Source organism: Rhinoderma darwinii, chromosome 5 (assembly GCF_050947455.1).
Source record: "Rhinoderma darwinii isolate aRhiDar2 chromosome 5, aRhiDar2.hap1, whole genome shotgun sequence".
Classification (NCBI taxonomy): Eukaryota; Metazoa; Chordata; class Amphibia; order Anura; family Rhinodermatidae; genus Rhinoderma; species Rhinoderma darwinii.
The window spans coordinates 2,027,051-2,051,049 of record NC_134691.1 but is presented as its reverse complement, the minus strand read 5'-3'; the positions used below and the strand labels follow the sequence as shown (position 1 = coordinate 2,051,049).

Genomic DNA, 23,999 nt, shown 5'->3' with positions numbered 1-23,999 from the left:
TAAATGGGACAGGCACAACAATTTCTTCAACAAATCTGCTGCATATAAATACATCCTTAGGCTAAGTTCACACGGGGCAGATACACTGCGTAAAAGCATGCAGCGTATGTCCGCTGCGGATAACTGTAGCACTGCAGGAGACCGCTGCAGCCTGTGATTGGCCTGTGATTGGCTGCAGCGGCAGTCACATGGGATGAAGCCTCATCCCAGGAGGCCGGCCTTCTGACGTCATCCAGGCCGGCCTCTTGGAATGATATTTCATCCCATGTGACTGCCACTACAGCCTGTGATTGGCCACATTGGTCACATGGTCATATCTGGCCCCACTGGAAGGAGGAACACAGACTTCTGGGTGAGTATGACATTTTTTATTTTTTCTGAGTTGCATTTTTTTGCGGTGGAATCCGCTCAGTATTTACGCAGCGTGTGGAGGAGATTTGTTTTATCTCATCCACTTTGCTGCTACTGTATTTGCTGCAGATTTTCCGCAACTAATTCTGTTGCGGAAAGACCGCAGTATTTATGGAAAGTGTGAACTGACTTAAGGTGCTTTCACTGCCTCACAATGTCCCCAGTAATGACTGAAACGAGTGCTCACGCAGACTTCTCATTTTCCTGTGTTAGAGAGGCTGTCAGATGAGAGCTGCTCCATTCTCACCTTCAATCTTTCATCTCAGGGTTTTCTGCATGAGGTTAGTGACTCACCAATCACAGCCCCACTTGAAGCTTTCCCATGCAAACTTAGCGCAGGAAAGCTGTGATTGGTGAATCCAACTCACTCACCCGTCACTCACTCCACACGCCCGCCACCACTACCCTCTCTACCTGATGTCACTCATATTTAGGAGCAGAAGGAGGGCGGACGGAGCCAAGTGAATGACGCAGTGGCGGTCTTAGTGAGGTCGGTGCCAGCCCTGGAGTGGATCAGTCCAGTCCCCTGACCTGGACTGGTCCAGGTCAGATGACTAGACTGTTCCACTCTTGGCACCGACCTCACTTGGCTCCGTCCGCCCTCCTCCTACTCTTTTCTTGTTGGCACTGCGCATGTACATTTTGGCGCATGGGCAGTGCAACGTTTCGGGGGATGGAGACTAAATCACAGACATTGTTGTTTTCAACCAGACACTATAGACAGCAATAAAAAAAAAAAAAAGTTTTTTGCAGACTGTCTGTAAATTTTTGGACGGTTGTCAGCCCTGCCCTGGACACCAGGCAATGAGTCAATAAACCACCTGACACCAGGGACTAGGGTATCAACCCACTAACCACCAGGGACTGAGACACCAAACCAATGAACATCAGCGATTGGGGAGCTAAACCATTGGTATCTATATGTCGCTAAAGATCTTGTCCCACCACGTTACACCATTGATGGCACCCAATGTCGCTGTAGAGTACGGGGGTCCGGTTTTGCCCCATTCGAAGTTAGTAAAACAATTGTGAGAGGAGTTTCTGTAGATTCAGCAAAAATCAACATGGACTTGGTTTTCTATTACAATTTATTGGGGTAGAAGGTTTATTATATAGAACAATAAGTCCTCTGTCCCAATAATGGGTAACGGGCATCATTAAATGGTCTACAGAAGGGGGCACAGTTACCATCTCACCAGAGTGACCCATGTCCATCTCCTGTATATAGAAGGTCTTGTGGCACATGATGGGAGATGGCACTTCTCTCCATGCGTCACCTTTAGATTTGAATCGGTTTAATAATTATTTAGGGACTATGATGTATTATAGAGTATAATGGTTATCAGATCCACGTAAGTTCATCCCAAACTTTTCCACCAGGACTGAAGCCCATGACGACGGCTAAATGAGGAGTCCAAGGCAGAGTAATGCCAGGCAGGGGATTAGTCCTCCGGAAAGTCCTCTCTTCATGATGCTGGAAGAATAATTTGGGGAGTGATCGGTATAATTTGCGTAGAGTTCATAGAGGTGATTACACAGATTCCCTTTGCAGCAGAACACCTGATTTTCTTGCCCGAGGGCATTGGGGTCACTTTGGAAGCAGCTTCTGGCACAATCTCTGGTCACCAACTCTTCTCCGGACACAAAAGGATATCCTGGAAAACAGGTGAAAACAAAGTTTCAACGAGTTGTTGTACTTTGTGTGCGCCCCCTATTGGCAAGAGGCATCAAAACAATAAGCCAAAGAAATACACTTTTTAACGACCTTATAGTTAAACCCCTTCCCATATCCCCTATTGGCAAAAGGGCAACCATGTATTACATGTCATGCTACAAAGCGTCCCCTGGTGGTAACAGCTGATTAAATAACATTCACCTCTAGGGGGAGCTCACTGCATCTTTCACACCCCCAAGCGGCGGCCTTAGGCAATCTTTTGTCTCCTTCGCGGCAGGGCCGTCTCTCCTTCACGGCAGGGCCGTCTCTTCTTCTGTACCGGTCTGTATCTCTGTCAGCTCATATTTATTGTACTTGCTTCTTGTTATTGTGTGTTCATACGTTATGTATTTACACCCCTCAGTATTTTATATGTACAGTGCCCCGGGAGTTAACATTTTGTTTTGTTATTGCTCCAATGTATCTAAAAATAAAGCAGCTTTGCAAATAATCCTCATGAAAATGTTCCTACCGTTTTGGGTCTACAGCTCCTATGCAGATTTATGCATCTCCATGGTAACAGACAACAAAGCCAGTGTAGTCTGATCCTGCAGTCATCCTCTCTTCTAGCTGTGCCCTTCTTCTTACTCACATGTATTTGATATATTGTCCAGAAGCAGGGGACATATATGACTATATGATAAGAGAATATGACTGCAGGATCAGACTACGCTGGGTTTGCTTGTTGTCTGTTGCCATGGAGATGCATAGAAATGCAAAATAGCCGTGCATGCAAAACGGTAGGAGATTTTTAACGAGGAATATTTGCAAGATTGTATCATTTTTTTCATTTTAGATGCATTGAAGAAATCAAAAAAATACTTGTTGCGGAGATGGATATCGTTTTTTACACCAGGGTAAGAGTCATGTGACTGGATCATATATTTAATAGACTTATTTTCTCTTTTAAGGCCTCATTCAAACATATTTTAGTCAGTATTTTGCATTATAAGTCAAAACCAGAAGTGAATCCTAAACAGAGAAAAAAATATTTGCACCCCTGCCGCGTTTTGAACTCCACCTTGGTTTTGGGTTAGAAATATGGATGCAGCAAACGGACCAAAATACGCACCTGTCATATATATAGAGCGTGTTCACAGGCTTACAAAAAAACATCCGAAAATACGGAGCTGTTTTGTAGGGAAAATAGTTCCTGATTTTCAGCCGTTTTTTAAGCCACTCGCGTTTTTCGCTGCGTTTTTTACGGCCGTTTTTTTAGCTGTTTTTCTATAGTCAATGAAAAATGGTTCCAAAAACAGCTCAAGAAGTGACATGCGCTTCTTTTTCACTGGTGTTTTTTTACGTGGCGGTTTTTCAAAACGGCCACATAAAAACAACGGCCCGTCGGAGCAGAACGCAGTTTTTCCCATTGAAATCAATGGGCAGATGTTTGCAGGCGTTCTGCTCCCGATTTTTTCGGCCGTTTTTCGGCAGTTTTACGGTCCGAAAAATGGGCAAGAATAAGCAGTGTGAACATACTCTGAAAAGCGGCTCCCGACCTGTAAAAGCCTTTGATTTAAAGGGAACTCCGCGTCTGCAAAATAGTTTGTCTACATAAAATGCAAAAAATGTTTCGACTTTTCGCTTTACTTATGTTCTGCTGCTTTTTTAATGATGTCATTCTTTACTTTCTGGAAGGGTGCAATGTTTGCCAATGTATAGGTATAGGGGGGCACACGTCGCCCATAGGTCCCCATTGTAAACAAACCCTACGGTATACTTTTCTTTACTGTATTCCTCTGTATAGGACTGAACAGTAGACTATATTTTCATATACGTGGAAAAAAAAGGTCTGCCGACACATATGGACCCAGCGGATGCCAAGCGGTAAACGGGGCTCTACAGATACGCCGACCATAGTGCAAAAACTATATACGAACAGAACCTGAGTGAGACCAGCTTGACACGAGCAGTCGTACCATCGTCCCTGTGTTTCTGGAGACTTAAAGGGTTTGTTCAGGATTAGAAAACATGTCTGCTTTCTTCCAGAAATGCGCCACACCTGGCCATGGGTTGTGTCTGGTATTGCAGCCTGGATCCTTTGAAGTGGCGCTGTTTTTGGAAGAAAGCAGACATGTTTTTATAATCTCGGACACCCCCTTACTTAGGAGCCTTATACACGGTAGTTGTATACGGATCGCCCCCTAGTGGTGGCTGAGATTTTTACAAGTGTGCGTGGGTGAGCAGAGGATCGACTCTCAGCATCTTAGAAGAAACGGGAGGTTCATGGAAACAAATGGTGATTTGTAAAGTAACAACTGGTTCACGTTAAAATAAAACAGGACGCGGTAAAGAACCTGCGCTATCGGGGCGGAGGACGAGACGGGAAGAGAAGGGAATCCTCAGCTGTGTGCACATGTGAAGGATCCCACACCCATCCAGCTCCTCATAACAAGATCTACCACTGGCACTGCCAGAATAATGCCCATTTATACAGTGCCAATTCTTATTCCTCACAGGTCCAAATCACAATGCACCCAACTTTCCAAAGCACTGAATGACATAAAACTCCAACTAGCCTCCATTCCTCTCCTTACATCACATAAGTGAACAGGTCAGCGCACCCTCTCCTGAATTACTCTGTGCTGCTGGGGGATACTGCTCTTTCCACTATATAACTCTCAGTCGGTGAGCTCCCACAAGATCAGCCCATTGGCTCCTGAAATACTCTGTGCTGCTGGGGGAATCTGCTCGTTCCACTATATAACTTTCAGTCTGTGTCCTCCCACAAGATCAGCACATTCTTCTCCTAAAATACTCTGTGCTGCTAGGCTAAATCCACTCCATACATATAAATGGGGCTGTTTCTGCAGCAGGTGCATAGATTTCTGCAAACTCCATTCAGAGGGATGCGTCAGTTGCAGACATTGTTTAAACACATCTGCCCTGTGTGAACACACCATAAAACTCCCAATCAGTGACCCCCACTTCCCTCCTCAGAGCATGACACTGCCCCTGTAACATGCAGTCCTGTCCTCACCAACATCATCACATGAGTGGACAGGTCACTGCCACACACCCTACCAACTCAACATACCCCTCTCCTGAAATACTCTGTGCTACTATCCTTTTTTCCCCCTTTAAACCATTTTCTTTAGGCTAAAGAAGGTGTATCATAGTTGATTCTGTTAGATAGGTAGTCACCTATAGGTGGCACTAGAGAGAAAGTTTTCTTCCTTCTGGAGGAGAGCTATTTTGCATAATTTTCCCAGGGAGCATTGCCCTAAAGGCTCTCCACAAGCTGCCTCTCTGCAAGGAGAATCAGTGGTTGTTGAACATAAACTAATGGTGTGTTGACCTGACGTGGTTAAAAAGTGTTTTTTGGTGTATTTCTGGAAAATTCTTTCTGACCTATAATTTCTCACAGCTGAGGGTTTGTCACAATTCTATCCAGTGCCGACAATACTGGCAGATATTCACCCACAAAGTGTCCACAGCTCCAGGGATAAGGCCCTGTTCACTGCCGATCAGGTCCTGGAAGCTCTTGCAGCAGTCACATGCCGGTGCAGCAAATCGCTGGCCTCAGTGGTAAAGAGCGTGGCCTCAGCGCTGGAGTGGGGGGCACTTCTATCTGCTAGTTCATTACTTTATACCAGCGCCTGCCCCATTTAAGTTTTATTTCTATGAGATTGGACCGGCCCCCTCGATCGTTCCACTCACCGGTGTTTACACTGAGGGTGACTGTCTTGCAACCCCTGGACTCCTCCGAACACTCTTTAACTTGTTTGCAGTTCTGGACTTCAGTTGCTTCATAGCAAAAATAACACTGAAGAGAAGAATGTCCTGGAAGGAGAAAAGGGAAGGAGAACTGTAAGTCACATGTAATAGCAGCGAAAGATCCGGACAGAACCGTCACTTATCAACTACCGAGCGCCCCGAGCTGCGAAGGAGGATCCCAACCGCGCGGCACGAAACAAGATCTTTACTGATACACAATGGCGGCCATAATGTGGACCCCAATCACCGAACACTATAATACACAGCGCCCGCCATATAAACACTATGGATAGAAAACGGCAGTCTTACTAGGACACACGCAGGAGTAAGATGCCACAGATTTATTTAGGGGCTCATGCCTCTTTGTTGCATCCTTGGCTGTCCGTGCGGCAATGAGTAATATATGCCAACCTGGAGCGGATGTAGATTTTCACTATAAATTTCCTGGGGAAAATGATAATAAATGTGTTGGGCTCCACCCCCTTCCACTATGCTCCACCCGCTTTTCAAAAAGTGTCAAGAGTGGCGGAAACGGACCAAAAGTCGCATAACTGGTGTAGAATTCCCCCTATGGGGCAGATTTACTAATACTGTGGGGAACATATTTAAAGGCTTACGCTGTAATAAATTTGGCGCATTTCCTGCCAACATAAATAAATATGAGACTGGCATTTGAAACACCAGTCTTAATATATCCCCCCTCCCCCCATTGTCCTAAATATAGACGGCTGAGAAGTTGACTGGATGCACCTGTTGATAAATATAAAGTAATGCTCCCAGGACACAATAATAGTAGTAACACATACACATGAAATGGTATAAAAGTGGGGATAACGGAACAAGAGAAGTACCTGGCTATTCTTGTTAGGGTAAGGCCACATGGAGCGGCTGTGACAAGGTCGCGACGCGGCCAGGCACAATATTCGGCGCGGCTGTCAAATACCCTATTAATGGGCACGCATTATTGCAGGTAAAACGGCCCTTAATCGTGCGGCCATAAAGGGTATTAATTAATGGGCGCGCAATTTTGCAGATATAGCAACGTTTTGACCGCATTAACGCGCGGTCATTAACAGGGTGTTTGACAGCCACGCCGAACATGGTGCCCGTGCGGTTGTTGGCCGAGTTGCAACCGTGTCAGGGCCACTCCTTGCGGACTTACCCTAACAAATAAGCTAAGGAGCCGTTCTCAATGTCAAGCAGCAGGTGCAACAGCAAATAGAATTTTAGGGTGTAAAAAAAACGGATAAAAACCCCATTAATCCAATGTAATATCACCTCCTCTATAAAAGTTTTGGGCTCTACAAAAGATATAGGAGAACTGGAGAGGGTTCAAAGTCGGGCGACTAGATTATTAAATGGGACGGGAGGTGTCGCTTACAATGAAAGGCTGGAGAAATTGGACTTGTTCAGCTTGGAAAAAAAAGACGTCTTAGAGGGGATCTTATTAATATGTATAAATATATGTGTGGTCAATACAGAGAACTAGCAGGGGATCTGTTCTTTTCAAGGACTCCACAAAAGGACGAGGGGACATTCATTGTGTGTGGAAGGAAGACGTTTCAGACATCAATATAGAAAAGGGTTCTTTACAGTTACTGTAGTCACACTATGGAATGTCTGACCCCAATAGGTAGTGATGGCGGATGCTACGTCAGTATTTATAAAAAGATGATTATATACTGACGAATGGCATTGAGGGTTATAATTAATCAAGGAATGAATGACGTGTAAGTTATTGAGAAAGGTTGACCTTGATGAACAGGTGTCTTTTTTCAACCTATATAACTATGTAACAGTGGCTCATGCTGGATGATAAATTTGGCGCATCAGAGACACTTTGCTTTATTCCACCTTTTGGTTGGCTTACTTTAGAGAAACTGAATCAAATGTTGGCACAAGGCGGCCTATATCAAACCACACCCCTTTTTATTTAAGCCACGCCCTTCTCGATAGGGGTTAAAAGTGTCTAAAACGGTTAAAACATTTGGCATACGACATGTGCACAAGAATTCTACCATATTTTGATTCGTGAATCTGCCCCTATGGTTCGTATTAATTGTAATTAAAGCTGGCGAAAATGTATGAGCTGAGAACACTATGGCAGCTATTAAGGAGTACCTAACTTTTCAGGTGACTTTTCATAATAATCTGTCATATGAGTGTACATGAGGAATAACGCTATTACTGACCGTTATATGACTTGTATTCTGCATCTTTTTTAGCAGTTTTCTCCTCGTCTGGCTTCATTTCTAATTTTCAGTTGTCTCTAAACTAGTCAGAAGAGCCTACGGTAAGGGTATGTGCACACGAGGTCATTACGTCCGTAATTGACGGACGTATTTCGGCCGCAAGTGCCGGACCGAACACAGTGCAGGGAGCCGGGCTCCTATAATCATAGTTATGTACGACGCTAGGAGTCCCTGCCTCGCTGCCGGACAACTGTCCCGTACTGAAAACATTATTACAGTACGGGATAGTAGTTCCACGGAGAGGCAGGGACTCCTAGCATCGTACATAAGTATGATGCTAGGAGCCCGGCTCCCTGCACTGTGTTCGGTCCGGTACTTGCGGCCGAAATACGTCCGTCAATTACGGACGTAATGCCCTCGTGTGCACATACCCTAAGGGCATGCCCCCACGTGGCGGTTTTCCTCCGCAACTGTTCCTCCTCCGTTGCAGATTCTGTGGCGGATCTGCCCAAAATGTGCAGTAAATTGATGCGGACTAGCTGCTGCGTATTGCGGTGAAAGTACTTCCCTTCCCTTTCCCTAGTGAAAGTTAAAGAATTTCATACTTACCGGCCATTGTCTTGGTGACACGTCCCTCTTTCGGCATCCATCCCGACCTCCCTGGATGACGCGGCAGTCCATGTGACCGCTGCAGCCTGTGATTGGCCTGTGATTGGCTGCAGCCTGTGATTGGCCTGTGATTGGCTGCAGCCGTCACTTGGACTGAAACGTCATCCTGGGAAGCCAGACTGGAGGAAGAAGCAGGGAGTTCTCGGTAAGTATAAACTTCTATTTTTTTGACAGGTTGCTGTATATTGGGATCGGTAGTCACTGTCCAGGGTGCAGAAACAGTTACTGCCGATCGCTTAACTCTTTCAGCACCCTGGACAGTGACTATTTACTGACGTCTCCTAGCAACGCTCCCGTCATTACAGGAGCCCCATTGACTTCCTCAGTCTGGCTGTAGACCTAGAAATACATAGGTCCAGCCAGAATGAAGAAATGTCATGTTAAAAAAGCAAGACGCATCCGCAGCACACATAACATGTACATGACAGCTGCGGACTTCATTGCGGAATTTAGAATCTCCATTGAAGTCAATGGAGAACTTCCGCAATGAGTCCGCAACCAGTCCACCGCTGGTCCGCAACATCCATTGTATGCTGTGGACACCAAATTCCGCACCGCAGCCTATGCTCCGCAGCGGAATTTTCAGCCTCGTCTAAACGAAACCTACTAAAAAGAAGTGGAAGGCAATGGAGAAACGGGTCCGCTGCGGATTAACGCTGCGGAGTGTCCGCAGCGGAATTCAAGAGCAATCCCGCCACGTGGGGCTTTGCCCTAACTGCTATCATGTCTCCTAAATACTGCACACAGAGAAGAGGAGAATCCTGCGCTCTTCTCTCTATCTATCAGAAATACAGAAGCTGCAACAGCAAGAGAAGATTATACAGCAGTAATGAGCAATAAAGCTGAGAATCCAGCACTGGGGTGAAAGATAAGGCAAGAAGTGACCTGCACTTCTTTTTCGCGGCCGTTTTTTTACGCGGCTGTTTTTCAAAACGGCCGCATAAAACAACCGGCCTGTCAATTTTTTGGCCATTTATAAAGGGCGAAGTATTATAGTAGTTTTGTTCTTGTATATAGGAGCAGTATTATAGTAGTTATATTCTTGTATATAGGAGGCAGTATTATAGTAGTTATATTCTTGTATATAGGGGTAGTATAACAGTAGTTATATTCTTGTATATAGGAACAGTATTATAGTAGTGATATTCTTGTATATAGGAGCAGTATTATAGTAGTTATAATCTTGTATATAGGAGCAGTATTATAGTAGTTATGTTCTTGTATATTGGGGCAGTATTATAGTAGGTATATTCTTGTATATAGGAGTAGTATTATAGTAGTTATATTCTTGTATATAGGGGCAGTATTATAGTAGATATATTCTTGTATATAGGGGCAGTATTATAGTAGTTATATTCTTGTATATAGGAGGCAGTATTATAGTAGTTATATTCTTGTATATAGGAGCAGTATTATAGTAGTTATGTTCTTGTATATAGGAGCAGTATTATACTAGTTATATTCTTGTATATAGGGGCAGTATTATAGTAGTTATATTCTTGTATATAGGAGCAGTATTATAGTAGTTATATTCTTGTATATAGGAGTAGTATTATAGTAGTTATATTCTTGTATATAGGGGCAGTATTATAGTAGATATATTCTTGTATATAGGGGCAGTATTATAGTTGTTATATTCTTGTATATAGGAGGCAGTATTATAGTAGTTATATTCTTGTATACAGGAGCAGTATTATAGTAGTTATATTCTTGTATATAGGAGCAGTATTATAGTAGTTATGTTCTTGTATATAGGAGCAGTATTATACTAGTTATATTCTTGTATATAGGGGCAGTATTATAGTAGTTATATTCTTGTATATAGGAGCAGTATTATAGTAGTTATATTCTTGTATATAGGAGCAGTATTTTAGTAGTTATATTCTTGTATATAGGAGGCAGTATTATAGTAGTTATATTCTTGTATATAGAGGCAGTATTATAGTAGTTATATTCTGGTATATGGGGGCAGTATTAGGGCGGGTTCACACATGGCGGAATTTCACTTAAATTCCGCTGCGGACACTCCGCAGCGTTAATCCGCAGCGGAGCCGTTTCTCCATTGACTTTCACTTTAATTTAGCAGTGTTCGTTTACACGATGCGTACAATTCCGCTGCGGAGCATAGGCTGCGGAGCGGAATTTGGTGTCCGCAGCATGCTCTGTCTGTTGCGGAGCAGTGGCGGACTGGTTGCGGACTCATGGCGGAATTTCTCCATTGACTTCAATGGAGAGTCAAAATTCCGCAATGAAGTCCGCAGATCTTATGTGTGCTGCGGAGCGTATTGTTTTTACTACCATGACATTTCTTCATTCTGGCTGGACCTATGTATTTCTAGGTCTACAGCCAGACTGAGGAAGTCAATGGGGCTCCCGTAATGACGGGAGCGTTGCTAGGAGACGTCTGTAAATAGTCACTGTCCAGGGTGCTGAAAGAGTTACGCGATCGGCAGTAACTGTTTCTGCACCCGGGACAGTGACTACCGATCTCAATATACATGTATCTGTAAAAAAATATATAAGTTCATACTTACCGAGAACTCCCTGCGTCTGTCTCCAGTCCGGCCTCCCAGGATGACGTTTCAGTGTAAGTGACGGCTGCAGCCAATCACAGGCCAAGCACAGGCTGCAGCGGTCACATGGACTGGAGCGTCATCCAGGGAGGTCGGGCCGGATGCCGAAAGAGGGACGCGTCACCAAGACAACGGCCGGTAAGTATGAATTTCTTTGACTTTCACTAGGGAAAGTGCTGTCCCTTCTCTCTATCCTGCACTGAATAGGGAGAAGAGAAGCACTTTTCCTGCAGTCCGCAGCGGCCAGTCCGCATCAATTTTCTGCACATTTTGTGCAGATCCGCTGCAGAATCTGCAACGCAGATTCTGTGCGGCATTGATGCGGACAGTTGCGGAGGAATTCCGCCATGTGTGGTCATGCCCTTATAGTAGTTATATTCTTGTATATAGAGGCAGTATTATAGTAGTTATATTCTTGTATATAGGGGGCAGTATTATAGTAGTTATATTCTTGTATATAGGGAGCAGTATTATAGTAGTTATATTCCTGTATATAGAGACAGTATTATAGTAGTTATATTCTTGTATACAGGAGCAGTATTATAGTAGTTATATTCTTGTATATAGGGGCAGTATTATAGTAGTTATATTCTTGTATATAGGGAGCAGTATTATAGTAGTTATATTCTTGTATATAGGGGCAGTATTATAGTAGTTATATTCTTGTATATAGGAGCAGTATTATAGTAGTTATATTCTTGTATATAGGAGCAGTATTATAGTAGATATATTCTTGTATATAGGGGCAGTATTATAGTAGTTATATTCTTCTATATAGCGGCAGTATTATAGTAGTTATATTCTTGTATATAGGGAGCAGTATTATAGTAGTTATATTCTTGTATATAGTGGCAGTATTATAGTAGTTATATTCTTGTATATAGGAGCAGTGTTATAGTAGTTATATTCTTGTATATAGGGGCAGTATTATAGTAGTTATATTCTTGTATATAGGGGCAGTATTATAGTAGTTATATTCTTGTATATAGGGGCAGTATTATAGTTATTATATTCTTGTATATAGGGGCAGTATTATAGTAGTTATATTCCTGTATATAGGGGCAGTATTATAGTAGTTATATTCTTGTATATAGGGGCAGTATTATAGTAGTTATAATACTGCCTCCTATATACAAGAATATAACTACTATAATACTGCCTCCTATATACAAGAATATAACTACTATAATACTGCCTCCTATATACAAGAATATAGTAGTTATATTCTTGTATATAGGGGCAGTATTATAGTAGTTATATTCCTGTATATAGGGGCAGTATTATAGTAGTTATATTCTTGTATATAGGGGCAGTATTATAGTAGTTATATTCTTGTATATAGGAGGCAGTATTATAGTAGTTATATTCTTGTATATAGGAGGCAGTATTATAGTAGTTATATTCTTGTATATAGGAGGCAGTATTATAGTAGTTATATTCTTGTATATAGGGGCAGTATTATAGTAGTTATATTCTTGTATATAGGGGCAGTATTATAGTAGTTATATTCTTGTATATAGGAGGCAGTATTTTAGTAGTTATATTCTTGTATATAGGAGCAGTATTATAGTAGCTATATTCTTGTATATAGGGGGCAGTATTATAGTAGATATATTCTTGTATATAGGGAGCAGTATTATCGTAGTTATATTCTTGTATATAGAGGGCAGTATTATAGTAGTTATATTCCTGTATATAGGGGCAGTATTATAGTAGTTATATTATTGTATATAGGGGCAGTATTATAGTAGTTATATTCTTGTATATAGGAGCAGTATTATAGTAGTTATATTCTTGTATATAGGAGCAGTATTATAGTAGTTATATTCTTGTATATAGGAGCAGTATTATAGTAGTTATATTCCTGTATATAGGGGCAGTATTATCGTAGTTCTATTCTTGTATATAGGGAGCAGTATTATAGTAGTTATATTCTTGTATATAGGAGCAGTATTAGGGCAAAGCCCCACGTGGCGGAATTGCTCTTGAATTCCGCTGCGGACACTCCGCAGCGTTAATCCGCAGCGTTAATCCGCAGCGGAGCCGTTTCTCCATTGCCTTCCACTTCTTTTTTGTAGGATTCGTTTAGACGTATCTGAAAATTCCGCTGCGGAGCATAGGCTGCGGTGCGGAATTTGGTGTCCGCAGCATACAATGGATGTTGCGGACCAGTGGCGGACTGGTTGCGGACTCATTGCGGAAGTTCTCCATTGACTTCAATGGAGATTCTAAATTCCGCAATGAAGTCCGCAGATGTCATGCACATGTTATGTGTGCTGCGGATGCGTCTTGCTTTTTTGACATGACATTTCTTCATTCTGGCTGGACCTATGTATTTCTAGGTCTACAGCCAGACTGAGGAAGTCAATGGGGCTCCCGTAATTACGGGAGCGTTGCTAGGAGACGTCAGTAAATAGTCACTGTCCAGGGTGCTGAAAGAGTTAAGCGATCGGCAGTAACTGTTTCTACACACTGGACAGTGACTACCGATCACAATATACAGCAACCTGTCAAAAAAATAGAAGTTCATACTTACCGAGAACTCCCTGCTTCTTTCTCCAGTCCGGCTTCCCAGGATGACGTTTCAGTCTAAGTGACGGCTGCAGCCAATCACAGGCCAATCACAGGCTGCAGCCAATCACAGGCTGCAGCGGTCACATGGACTGCCGCGTCATCCAGGGAGGTCGGCCTGGATGCCGAAAGAGGGACGCGTCACCAAGACAACGGCCGGTAAGTATGAAATTCGTTTACTTTCACTAGGGAAAGTGCTGTCCCTTCTCTCTATCCTGCACTGATAGAGAGAAGGGAAGCACTTTTACCGCAGTCCGCAGCAGCTAGTCCGCATCAATTTACTGCACATTTTGGGCAGATCCGCCGCAGAATCTGCAACGCAGATTCTGTGCGGCATTGATGCGGACAGCTGCGGAAGAAATACGCCACGTGGGGCCATGCCCTTATAGTAGTTATATTATTGTATATAGGGGTAGTATTATAGTAGTTATATTCTTGTATATAGGAGCAGTATTATAGTAGTTATATTCTTGTATATAGGAGCAGTGTTATAGTAGTTATATTCTTGTATATAGGGGCAGTGTTATAGTAGTTATATTCTTGTATATAGAGCAGTATTATAGTAGTTATATTCTTGTATAGAGGAGCAGTATTATAGTAGTTATATTCTTGTATATAGGGGCAGTATTATAGTAGTTATATTCTTGTATATAGGGGGCAGTATTATAGTAGTTATATTCTTGTATATAGGGGGCAGTATTATAGTAGTTATATTCTTGTATATAGGGGCAGTATTATAGTAGTTATATTCTTGTATATAGGGGGCAGTATTATAGTAGTTATATTCTTGTATGTAGGGGAAAGTATTATAGTAGTTATATTCTTGTATATAGGGGGCAGTATTATAGTAGTTATATTCTTGTATATAGAGGCAGTATTATAGTAGTTATATTCTTGTATATAGGAGCAGTATTATAGTAGTTATATTCTTGTATATAGGGGCAGTATTATAGTAGTTATATTCTTGTATATAGGGGCAGTATTATAGTAGTTATATTCTTGTATATAGAGGCAGTATTATAGTAGTTATATTCTTGTATATAGGAGCAGTATTATAGTAGTTATATTCTTGTATATAGGGGCAGTATTATAGTAGTTATATTCTTGTATATAGGGGCAGTATTATAGTAGTTATATTCTTGTATATAGGAGGCGATTTTTATTAGTAAAAAAACAAACAAATATAACATTCCATCAAAATTCTAAAGCAAATGATAATTTTAACAGAACTCATACATGACGATGTAAAATAAACTAGAAAATAACTTTAACTTAACAAGAGTCCATTGCTGTTAAAAAGGAAGGAGGGAGAAAAACCAACAACAAGTTTGCATTATACAGAGAACTAGCATTATTCCATATATACATTCCTCCATAATGCGGTGTTTTTCTCATTTTTCCTAATTTCTAGTGATTTGATCCACCTTAGCTCTGACATGATCAGGTTCACGGCTGACATATGGTGAAATGGCTCGTTATAAATGGACATTCTGGTTCTTGTATGCCACTGGTAATATTTGACTACATTAATTATCAGATACGAGGTCCCCCGGTCAATGTTATTTACATTAGCTGGTACTCCATAAATAATTTCTGGGTATTTTAGAGACTGTAGTCTTGGGATTTTTAACTTGCAGGATATTTCTTGCCATATATTTTGTCCTTCCCAGCACTCGGTTATAAAATGCTCCATTGTCTCCTCCTGTTGACAACCCAAGGGACACTTCCGATCTGACACACTCAAATATTTTAGATTCCCTTTAACATAAAGTTTCCAATGCAGTGACAGCCATGCAATGTCAAAACGTTTACCCGGGAGTCTCGCTCCATTGAGAAACCTCAGACTCTCCTGTAAGGTTGCTGTTGTGCAATCTTTAAGTACCGGCTGTAAACAAAAGAAAGTCCTACATATGGTGAAATATAGATCTCTCCTGGTCTTACTCTCAATATAGGACTTGTCTATTCCCCATCTCCTCAGACATCGAAGACCATAATCCAGATACTGGGGAAGGAAGTCTCGTGTCAATCGCCCCCTTTTGAGACTGCCGCCCCGTATCCAAGACTCTGCAAAAGGCAATATCCAATCCCTGATACTGTTTACCCACAGGGCACTGTTATTTACGTTTAGGTTGCCAAAATTTGTTTTAAGGAACAAGGAGTCAAAGAAAACCCTTGGATTCAACATACCCAACCCACCCTCTCTCCTCTGTAGGTAAATAATCCCTCTTTTTACTGGGTTCAACCTGTTCCCCCAAAAAAGTTGGAAGAACAGGCTAAAGAGCCTAGCGGAGAAAGATTCTGGCAAAGGAAAAATGACAGAAACATACAAGACGACGGGGACCAGGTAAGTCTTCAACATTTTAACCCTCTCACTATAGGTCAGCCTCCAGTTTCTCCATCGCTGAACCTTTGCATTTCCGGCTTCCAATTTCTGCTCCCAATTTAGTTTGGCATTATCATCCCTCCCAAATTTAATTCCCATTATCTTAATATCGGTGGAGGCTTTCGCAAATTGTGGCAGATCAAAGTCTGGATCACTGTGTAATACCCAGAAAGCTTCACTCTTCTCAAGGTTGACCAGAGACCCAGAGGCCTCAGAGTAGCTTCTAATGGCTGCAGACAACATCTGCACCTCACTAGGCTCAGATATCACTACCGTCACATCATCCGCGTAGGCGACAACACTCAAGGGTGAGCAACGCGGGATCGGTACGCAACGAAAATTACACTGCTGCAGTAACCGCAGAAATGGGTCTATGGCAAAAACATACAGAAGTGGACTCAACGGGCAACCCTGTCTCACCCCCGCCTCAACCCCGAAAGTGTCGCCCTGCCAGCCATTGATCAAAGGAAAGCTCTCTGCCTCACAATACAAATTTTTCAGCCAATCAATAAATTGTCCCGGAACACCGTACTTTAACAAAGTGGCCCATAGATAATCATGATCTACTCTGTCGAAGGCTTTAGCCTGGTCTAGAGCAACAACATATCTCCCACACCCAAGAGCTTTACATCTCTCAAACATTTCCCTGATGGAGATAACGGCCCCAGAGATGTTCCGCCCTTTTACTGTGCCAAACTGGGAGCCTGCCAACAGTGCTGGGGACAGACAGACCAATCTAGAATACAGAATTTTTGCCAAAATCTTTCTGTCAACATTCAAGAGGACAATTGGCCTCCAGTTCTTGATGTCACCAGGGTCTTTACCCTTAGACAGCAAAATCAACGAAGACACTCTCATGGAGGAAGGCATCAGGTGGTTTTCTAGGCAGCTTTTGTACACATTCACCAGAATTGGTGCTAAAAGGTTTTTAAATTTCTTATAAAATTCGGCTGTTATACCGTCCGGACCTGGTGCCTTCTTTTGGTGCAAGTTGTTGATGGCCTCAACTTCCTCCACTGTCAATTCTGCTGTCAAGGGTGAAAAATCCACATTAGCAGTATCAGGGCTTGGAGTTGCCCTCAAGAATTGAGTCATTTTCTCTTTATCCAATATCTTCTTCTGAAACAAGACAGAATAGTAGGATTTCACCACACCCAGAATGCCCTCCTGAGATTCCTGAAGAACACCCTGGGAATCCACCAAACCTGTGACCACTCTGTTTTTTACTTGGTCTTGGCAACTTTCAAACGGATCCGTCTTCCCTAAATGCCCATAATCCCTCTCCAGAAGCAGGGACGTGTACCTACTATACTGATACTGCTTGATCTCAGATTTCAGCCGAGCAATCTTTGCTCTGTCACCCTTATCCTCTGAACAAAGTGACTCCAGTTCCCTACGCAGCTTCAGATACTGGCTGTACTTACTCCTGCCTCTATTAATGGACAGTCTCTTTAAGAGCGATGCAATGTCCTTCTTGACATCCTCCCACCAGTCAGCAGCACCATCGTAAAAATCTACTCTCTACAATTGACTTTGCAAAAGGGAGACAACACAACTCTGCACATGACTATCGTCCAAGAGACTAGAGTTAAGTTTCCATAGCCCCCTACCAATATCTGGCCGTTTAGTGGCTCCTAAGCAGAAACACAGCGCCATATGGTCTGAATAAGGGACCACTTTTTCACTTATCCCAGTAACCATCTCTGTAGCGTTGACAATAGCCAAATCGATCCTACTGTTCCTGTCAGCACAACAATATGTGAATTTTGTCTTCCTACCACCCTGTGTGAAGACATCACTCAAGCCTGCCTGTAAGATCATTTTATTTAGGACATTCGAGTCCCTGGTCACTGCTCTGCCAGAGGATCTGTCACTTGCTGTCCTCGTGACATTGAAATCCCCAGCCATCACCACAGGAACAGAGGTAAAGACATATGGTTTCACATCATTAAAAAGCTGGACCCTGTCAGTCACAGTCTGTGGGCCATAGATATTAATGAGTCGGAGCCTCCTACCGTGGATTGTAACTTCTAGGACCAGACACCGTCCCATACACACCTCCGTTAACCTATGTACAGTCACATCATTGGTGTTAAACAGTATAGCGACCCCGGCATAAGGCTCCACAGCCAGTGACCAGAAAGAAGGACCGGACCTCCACTCTCTCTCCGCCTCACGTATAAGACCTATTGTGGTTAAACGAGTCTCTTGTAAGAAGATGACATCTGCATCCAGATATCGGAGATGATCATAGACTGTAAACCTCGTCTTCCTCACTTTAATACTGTTTACATTGCTGGAAGCAACTTTTAATGAAAACCCGGCCATCAGAGCACAACACAAAAAGAAAAGCAAATAAATGACCCCCATCATAATAACTAAGAATTGGGGTCACTCTGCCGACCACCTGTTTCCATACCTAACGGTCCTGGGGTTTCTACAGTGCAAGGTTTCTTTTTTATTAAGGGATGGTCCCTTGTGTCTTCTTCGTATTCACCATCTATTTTTAATAACTCTCATTCAAAATCCCCATCTGACTCTGACAGGACACTGAATCTATTAGATACGACCATTACTTCTGCTCTGTTCCCTTTCTTCCTGCCTCTTTCCTCCTCTCCCTCAGGCTTACGAGAGGACGGGTCTTTTTCCTCTTCTTATTCTGCATACCCCTCCTTTCCTCAGATGGTAATGCAGAAGAAGAGGCTCCCGGTGGCTGGTCCCGAGGGACAACTTCCATGGTCTCCTGTGTACTGTCCGACTGCTGGTGTTCTGGACCTGGATGACCTGACTCCTGCTGGACCTCCTGTCTGGTCATTATTGACCCTGACATTAGAGCCTCCTCCTCTACAGCATCCGTCTCAGTCATAAACTCCTCAACAGTCCCTGTGCGGGTGACCTACCCTCCCACACAGATTACATCGGACATTCTGACAGTTGGCACTTAGATGGCCAACTTCACCGCACAGGTTGCGCTTTACCACGGTGCAGATGTTTGCCAGGTGACCGGTCTTACCACACTTGAAGCACTTTCTGTGTTGACCAGGATAAAAGCAAACACCCTTTTCTCTCCCAATGAAGAAGGAATTGGGTAAATGTAAAGTCACATTGTTATGCTGGCACAGTTTTACCAGAACCCTCCACCCTCCAGTCCAGATACCATCAGCGTCTCTGTTCTTGGTCAGGTCAGACACCAGGTCACAGTGCCGCCTGAGCCAGACCACCATATCCTGGGGAGGAACAGCTTCATTCCAAAAGATGATGTTGACACCAACGGTATCTGGCTTGGACACTGGAATAAAACTAAATTTGTCCCAACCGGTTTTGTCCCTGAACTTGGAAAAATGTGCCCAGAATCTATCCAAGTCAGGTGTAAGTTTAAAGCTGACATCGTAGCCCTGTCTGTCTGGTAGATTTATTACTGCCAAGATATTTGCTGGCACAAAACCCATCTGGTGACACAGAAGTTCTCGGACCACAAACCTCCTATCTGGAAGGTCCTCCTTGGCGCCCTTGTGCTTGAACCTCGCCACATTCCTCCTTTTAAAGGCCTGGCCTGTATAGCTAGCGCCAGAGGTAAAAGATGGAGCACCGCGGCTCCAGGCATTTCTGGGAGGAGGCTGGCGGGTCTCACTGTCCTGACTTATAGGGCGAGTGTCTGATCTAGAGGGGTCTGTCACACCTTGTGTACTTACAATTAGAGGGGGGAAATCAAGCACATTATTCTGGACATCTTCTGACCCATCAACCTCTATGTCATCATCAGATAAACCTACATCATACACAAGCCGTGCGTTCCCTCCAACCACCAACCCTTCAGGTACATTCCCACTCTCCCCAGTCTGTGCCCCAGCAGTACAGCTCTGGGGTGTCAGCGCATCACCCTGACACATGGATGAACGTCCACTGTCCTGCTGTTGTGCTGAGCATCCTGGGACTTGTGGTGCCTGTGCTGGTATCAGACTTCCATGCCCCTGTTCAGACACAGCTGCAGATTTTTGCTGGTTTCCTTTCTCCTCTTTCTGTGCGTCCGCTTCTAGAAATGAGAACCTTGCAGGCTGCAGCACTGGTCTGGTCTCTGGCCGGGGATCGTCTGGGAAAATTTCTGACCCCGAGTCCGCCTCAGAGAATTTGAACTCTGGATCAAAGTTCTGTCTGTCGGTCATAGTAGAAAACCGTTCCTTGTTTATATAGGACTCTGCGAGTGGCCCCATCCTCTCCAGGACACCGTCCATCTCCCCCACCACTTGTGCGAGTTGCTTCCCGAGTGAGTAAAGCTGAGCAGCATATACGGCTTCATTCTTAGGATTGGCGTTCTTCAGTTTATATTCACAGTCAATTTGTATTTGCAGCATTTGTTTTTGGCTCTGTAACTCTCCCATCCTCTTCACCAGAGCAGGGATTTCCTCCGCCAGTTGCAGCTCAGGCGCACGCTCTGTCTCTTTAGACTGTGGGCTCTGCTGGTGCAGGGTCTCAGGCTGTCTGAATGCCGCTGACCCCTCCAGATTAACCGTCCCAGCTCCTCTGGTCTCACACCCTGCTGGATCACACTCTCCAAGGCTTGTAACAGTTGTAGAAACACCTTGAGTATTCCTTGCAGGTTTTGCCTCCACAGACTTTTCAATGTTTTTACTGCTGCTAGACCTTGTGCGGCCTGAGCACGCCACGCTGGCCACCCATTCACTCTGCTGCAATGTCAGTCTCTCCAGGGATGTTCTCCGCTGTCTGGATGCCGGAGGGGTGAGCTGCACCACAGGTGCCTGTAATGTGCTCTGCCCCCCCAGTGCTTCACTCTCACAAGTACTTCTTACTGCTGCAAAATTAGCTTTACTCACTTTACATTCTTCATCTTCCTTCCTTGTGCTGCTGGTGCTTCCATCCTGAGTGTTACAATGCTCAACATTCACTTTGGGGCTTGTATACACATTAGAAAGAGCCTGGGAGTTTTCTCCCAGTAGAGGCCTGAAAGCCTGGGCCTTGCGCGGGGAGAGTCCCCGCCCGGGGTGGCCCCGCCCTAGGCTATCTCCAGACATGAGGATAGCTACAGACACACAACCTCACAGCAAGGAGGCAGTATTATAGTAGTTATATTCTTGTATATAGGAGCAGTATTATAGTAGTTATATTCTTATATATATGGGGCAGTATTATAGTAGTTATATTCTTGTATATTGGAGCTGTATTATAGTAGTTATATTCTTGTATATTGGAGCTGTATTATAGTAGTTATATTCTTGTATATATGGGCAGTATTATAGTAGTTATATTCTTGTATATATGGGGCAGTATTATAGTAGTTATATTGTTGTATATTGGAGCTGTATTATAGTAGTTATATTCTTGTATATTGGAGCTATATTATAGTAGTTATATTCTTGTATATAGGGGCAGTATTATAGAAGTTATATTCTTGTATATAGGGACAGTATTATAGTAGTTATATTCTTGTATATAGGAGCAGTATTATAGTAGTTATATTCTTGGATATAGGGGGCAGTATTATAGTAGTTATATTCTTGTACATAGGGGGCAGTATTATAGTAGTTATATTCTTGTATATAGGGGCAGTATTATAGTAGTTATATTCTTGTATATAGGGGGCAGTATTATAGTAGTTATATTCTTCTATATAGGAGGCAGTATTATAGTAGTTATATTTTTGTATATAGGGGCAGTATTATAGTAGTTATATTCTTGTATATAGGAGCAGTATTATAGTAGTTATATTCTTCTATATAGGAGGCAGTATTATAGTAGTTATATTCTTGTATATAGGGGCAGTATTATAGTAGTTATATTCTTGTATATAGGAGCAGTATTATAGTAGTTATATTCTTGTATATTGGGGCAGTATTATAGTTATATTCTTGTATATAGGGGGCAGTATTATAGTAGTTATATTCTTGTATATAGGAGGCAGTATTATAGTAGTTATATTCTTGTATATAGGGGGCAGTATTATAGTAGTTATATTCTTGTATATAGAGGGCAGTATTATAGTAGTTATATTCTTATATATATATATGGGGCAGTATTATAGTAGTTATATTCTTGTATATTGGAGCTGTATTATAGTAGTTATATTCTTGTATATTGGAGCTGTATTATAGTAGTTATATTCTTGTATATTGGAGCAGTATAATAGTAGTTATATTCTTGTATATTGGAGCTGTATTATAGTAGTTATATTCTTGTATATAGGAGCTGTATTATAGTAGTTATATTCTTGTATATTGGAGCTGTATTATAGTAGTTATATTCTTGTATATAGGGGCAGTATTATAGTAGTTATATTCTTGTATATTGGAGCTGTATTATAGTAGTTATATTCTTGTATATTGGAGCTGTATTATAGTAGTTATATTCTTGTATATAGGGGCAGTATTATAGTAGTTATATTCTTGTATATAGGAGCAGTATTAGGGCATGACCACACATGGCGGAATTCCTCCGCAACTGTCCGCATCGATGCCGCACAGAATCTGCGTTGCAGATTCTGCAGCGGATCTGCACAAAATGTGCAGTACATTGATGCGGACTAGCTGCTGCAGACTGCGGGAAAAGTGCTTCCCTTCTCCCTATCAGTGCAGGATAGAGAGAAGGGACAGCACTTTCCCTAGTGAAAGTAAACGATTTTCATACTTACCGGCCGTTGTCTTGGTGACGCGTCCCTCTTTCGGCATCCAGCCCGACCTCCCTGGATGACGCGCCAGTCCATGTGACCGCTGCAGCCTGTGCTTGGCCTGTGATTGGCTGCAGCCGTCACTTACACTGAAACGTCATCCTGGGAGGCCGGACTGGAGACAGACGAAGGGAGTTCTCGGTAAGTATGAACTTATATGTTTTTTTACAGATACATGTATATTGGGATCGGTAGTCACTGTCCCGGGTGCAGAAACAGTTACTGCCGATCGCTTAACTCTTTCAGCACCCTGGACAGTGACTATTTACAGACGTCTCCTAGCAACGCTCCCGTCATTACGGGAGCCCCATTGACTTCCTCAGTCTGGCTGTAGACCTAGAAATACCTAGGTCCAGCCAGAATGAAGAAATGTCAAGTTAAAAAAGCAAGACGCATCCGCAGCACACATGACATGTGCATGACAGCTGCGGACTTCATTGCGGAACTTAGAATCTCCATTGAAGTCAATGGAGAAATTCCGCCATGAGTCCGCCACTGCTCCGCAACAGACAGAGCATGCTGCGGACACCAAATTCCGCTCCGCAGCCTATGCTCCGCAGCGGAATTGTACGCATCGTGTAAACGAACACTGCTAAATTAAAGTGAAAGTCAATGGAGAAACGGCTCCGCTGCGGATTAACGCTGCGGAGTGTCCGCAGCGGAATTTAAGTGGAATTCCGCCATGTGTGAACCCGCCCTTATAGTAGTTATATTCTTGTATATTGGAGCTGTATTATAGTAGTTATATTCTTGTATATAGGGGCAGTATTATAGTAGATATATTCTTGTATATAGGGGGCAGTATTATATTAGATATATTCTTGTATATAGGAGCAGTATTATAGTAGTTATATTCTTGTATATTGGAGCTGTATTATAGTAGTTATATTCTTGTATATTGGAGCTGTATTATAGTAGTTATATTCTTGTATATTGGAGCAGTATAATAGTAGTTATATTCTTGTATATTGGAGCTGTATTATAGTAGTTATATTCTTGTATATAGGAGCTGTATTATAGTAGTTATATTCTTGTATATTGGAGCTGTATTATAGTAGTTATATTCTTGTATATAGGGGCAGTATTATAG

The 23,999-nt window shown here is 42.8% G+C and overlaps 1 protein-coding gene across 1 annotated transcript in view; it reads right to left on the bottom strand.

Annotated features, from left to right (window-relative positions):
* Nucleotides 1-1,689: 1,689 nt before the first annotated feature.
* Nucleotides 1,690-23,999, bottom strand: part of LOC142652291 (ly6/PLAUR domain-containing protein 2-like) — a 42,504-nt gene continuing 20,194 nt past the window's right edge. Inside the window, exons 2-3 of the mRNA XM_075827942.1 lie at nt 5,786-5,908; nt 1,690-2,066 (exon numbers count right to left, since the gene is read on the bottom strand). Of these exons, the coding sequence (XP_075684057.1) occupies nt 1,813-2,066; nt 5,786-5,908 (377 nt within the window). The 3' untranslated portion in view covers nt 1,690-1,812. The remainder of the gene's footprint in view (nt 2,067-5,785; nt 5,909-23,999) is intronic.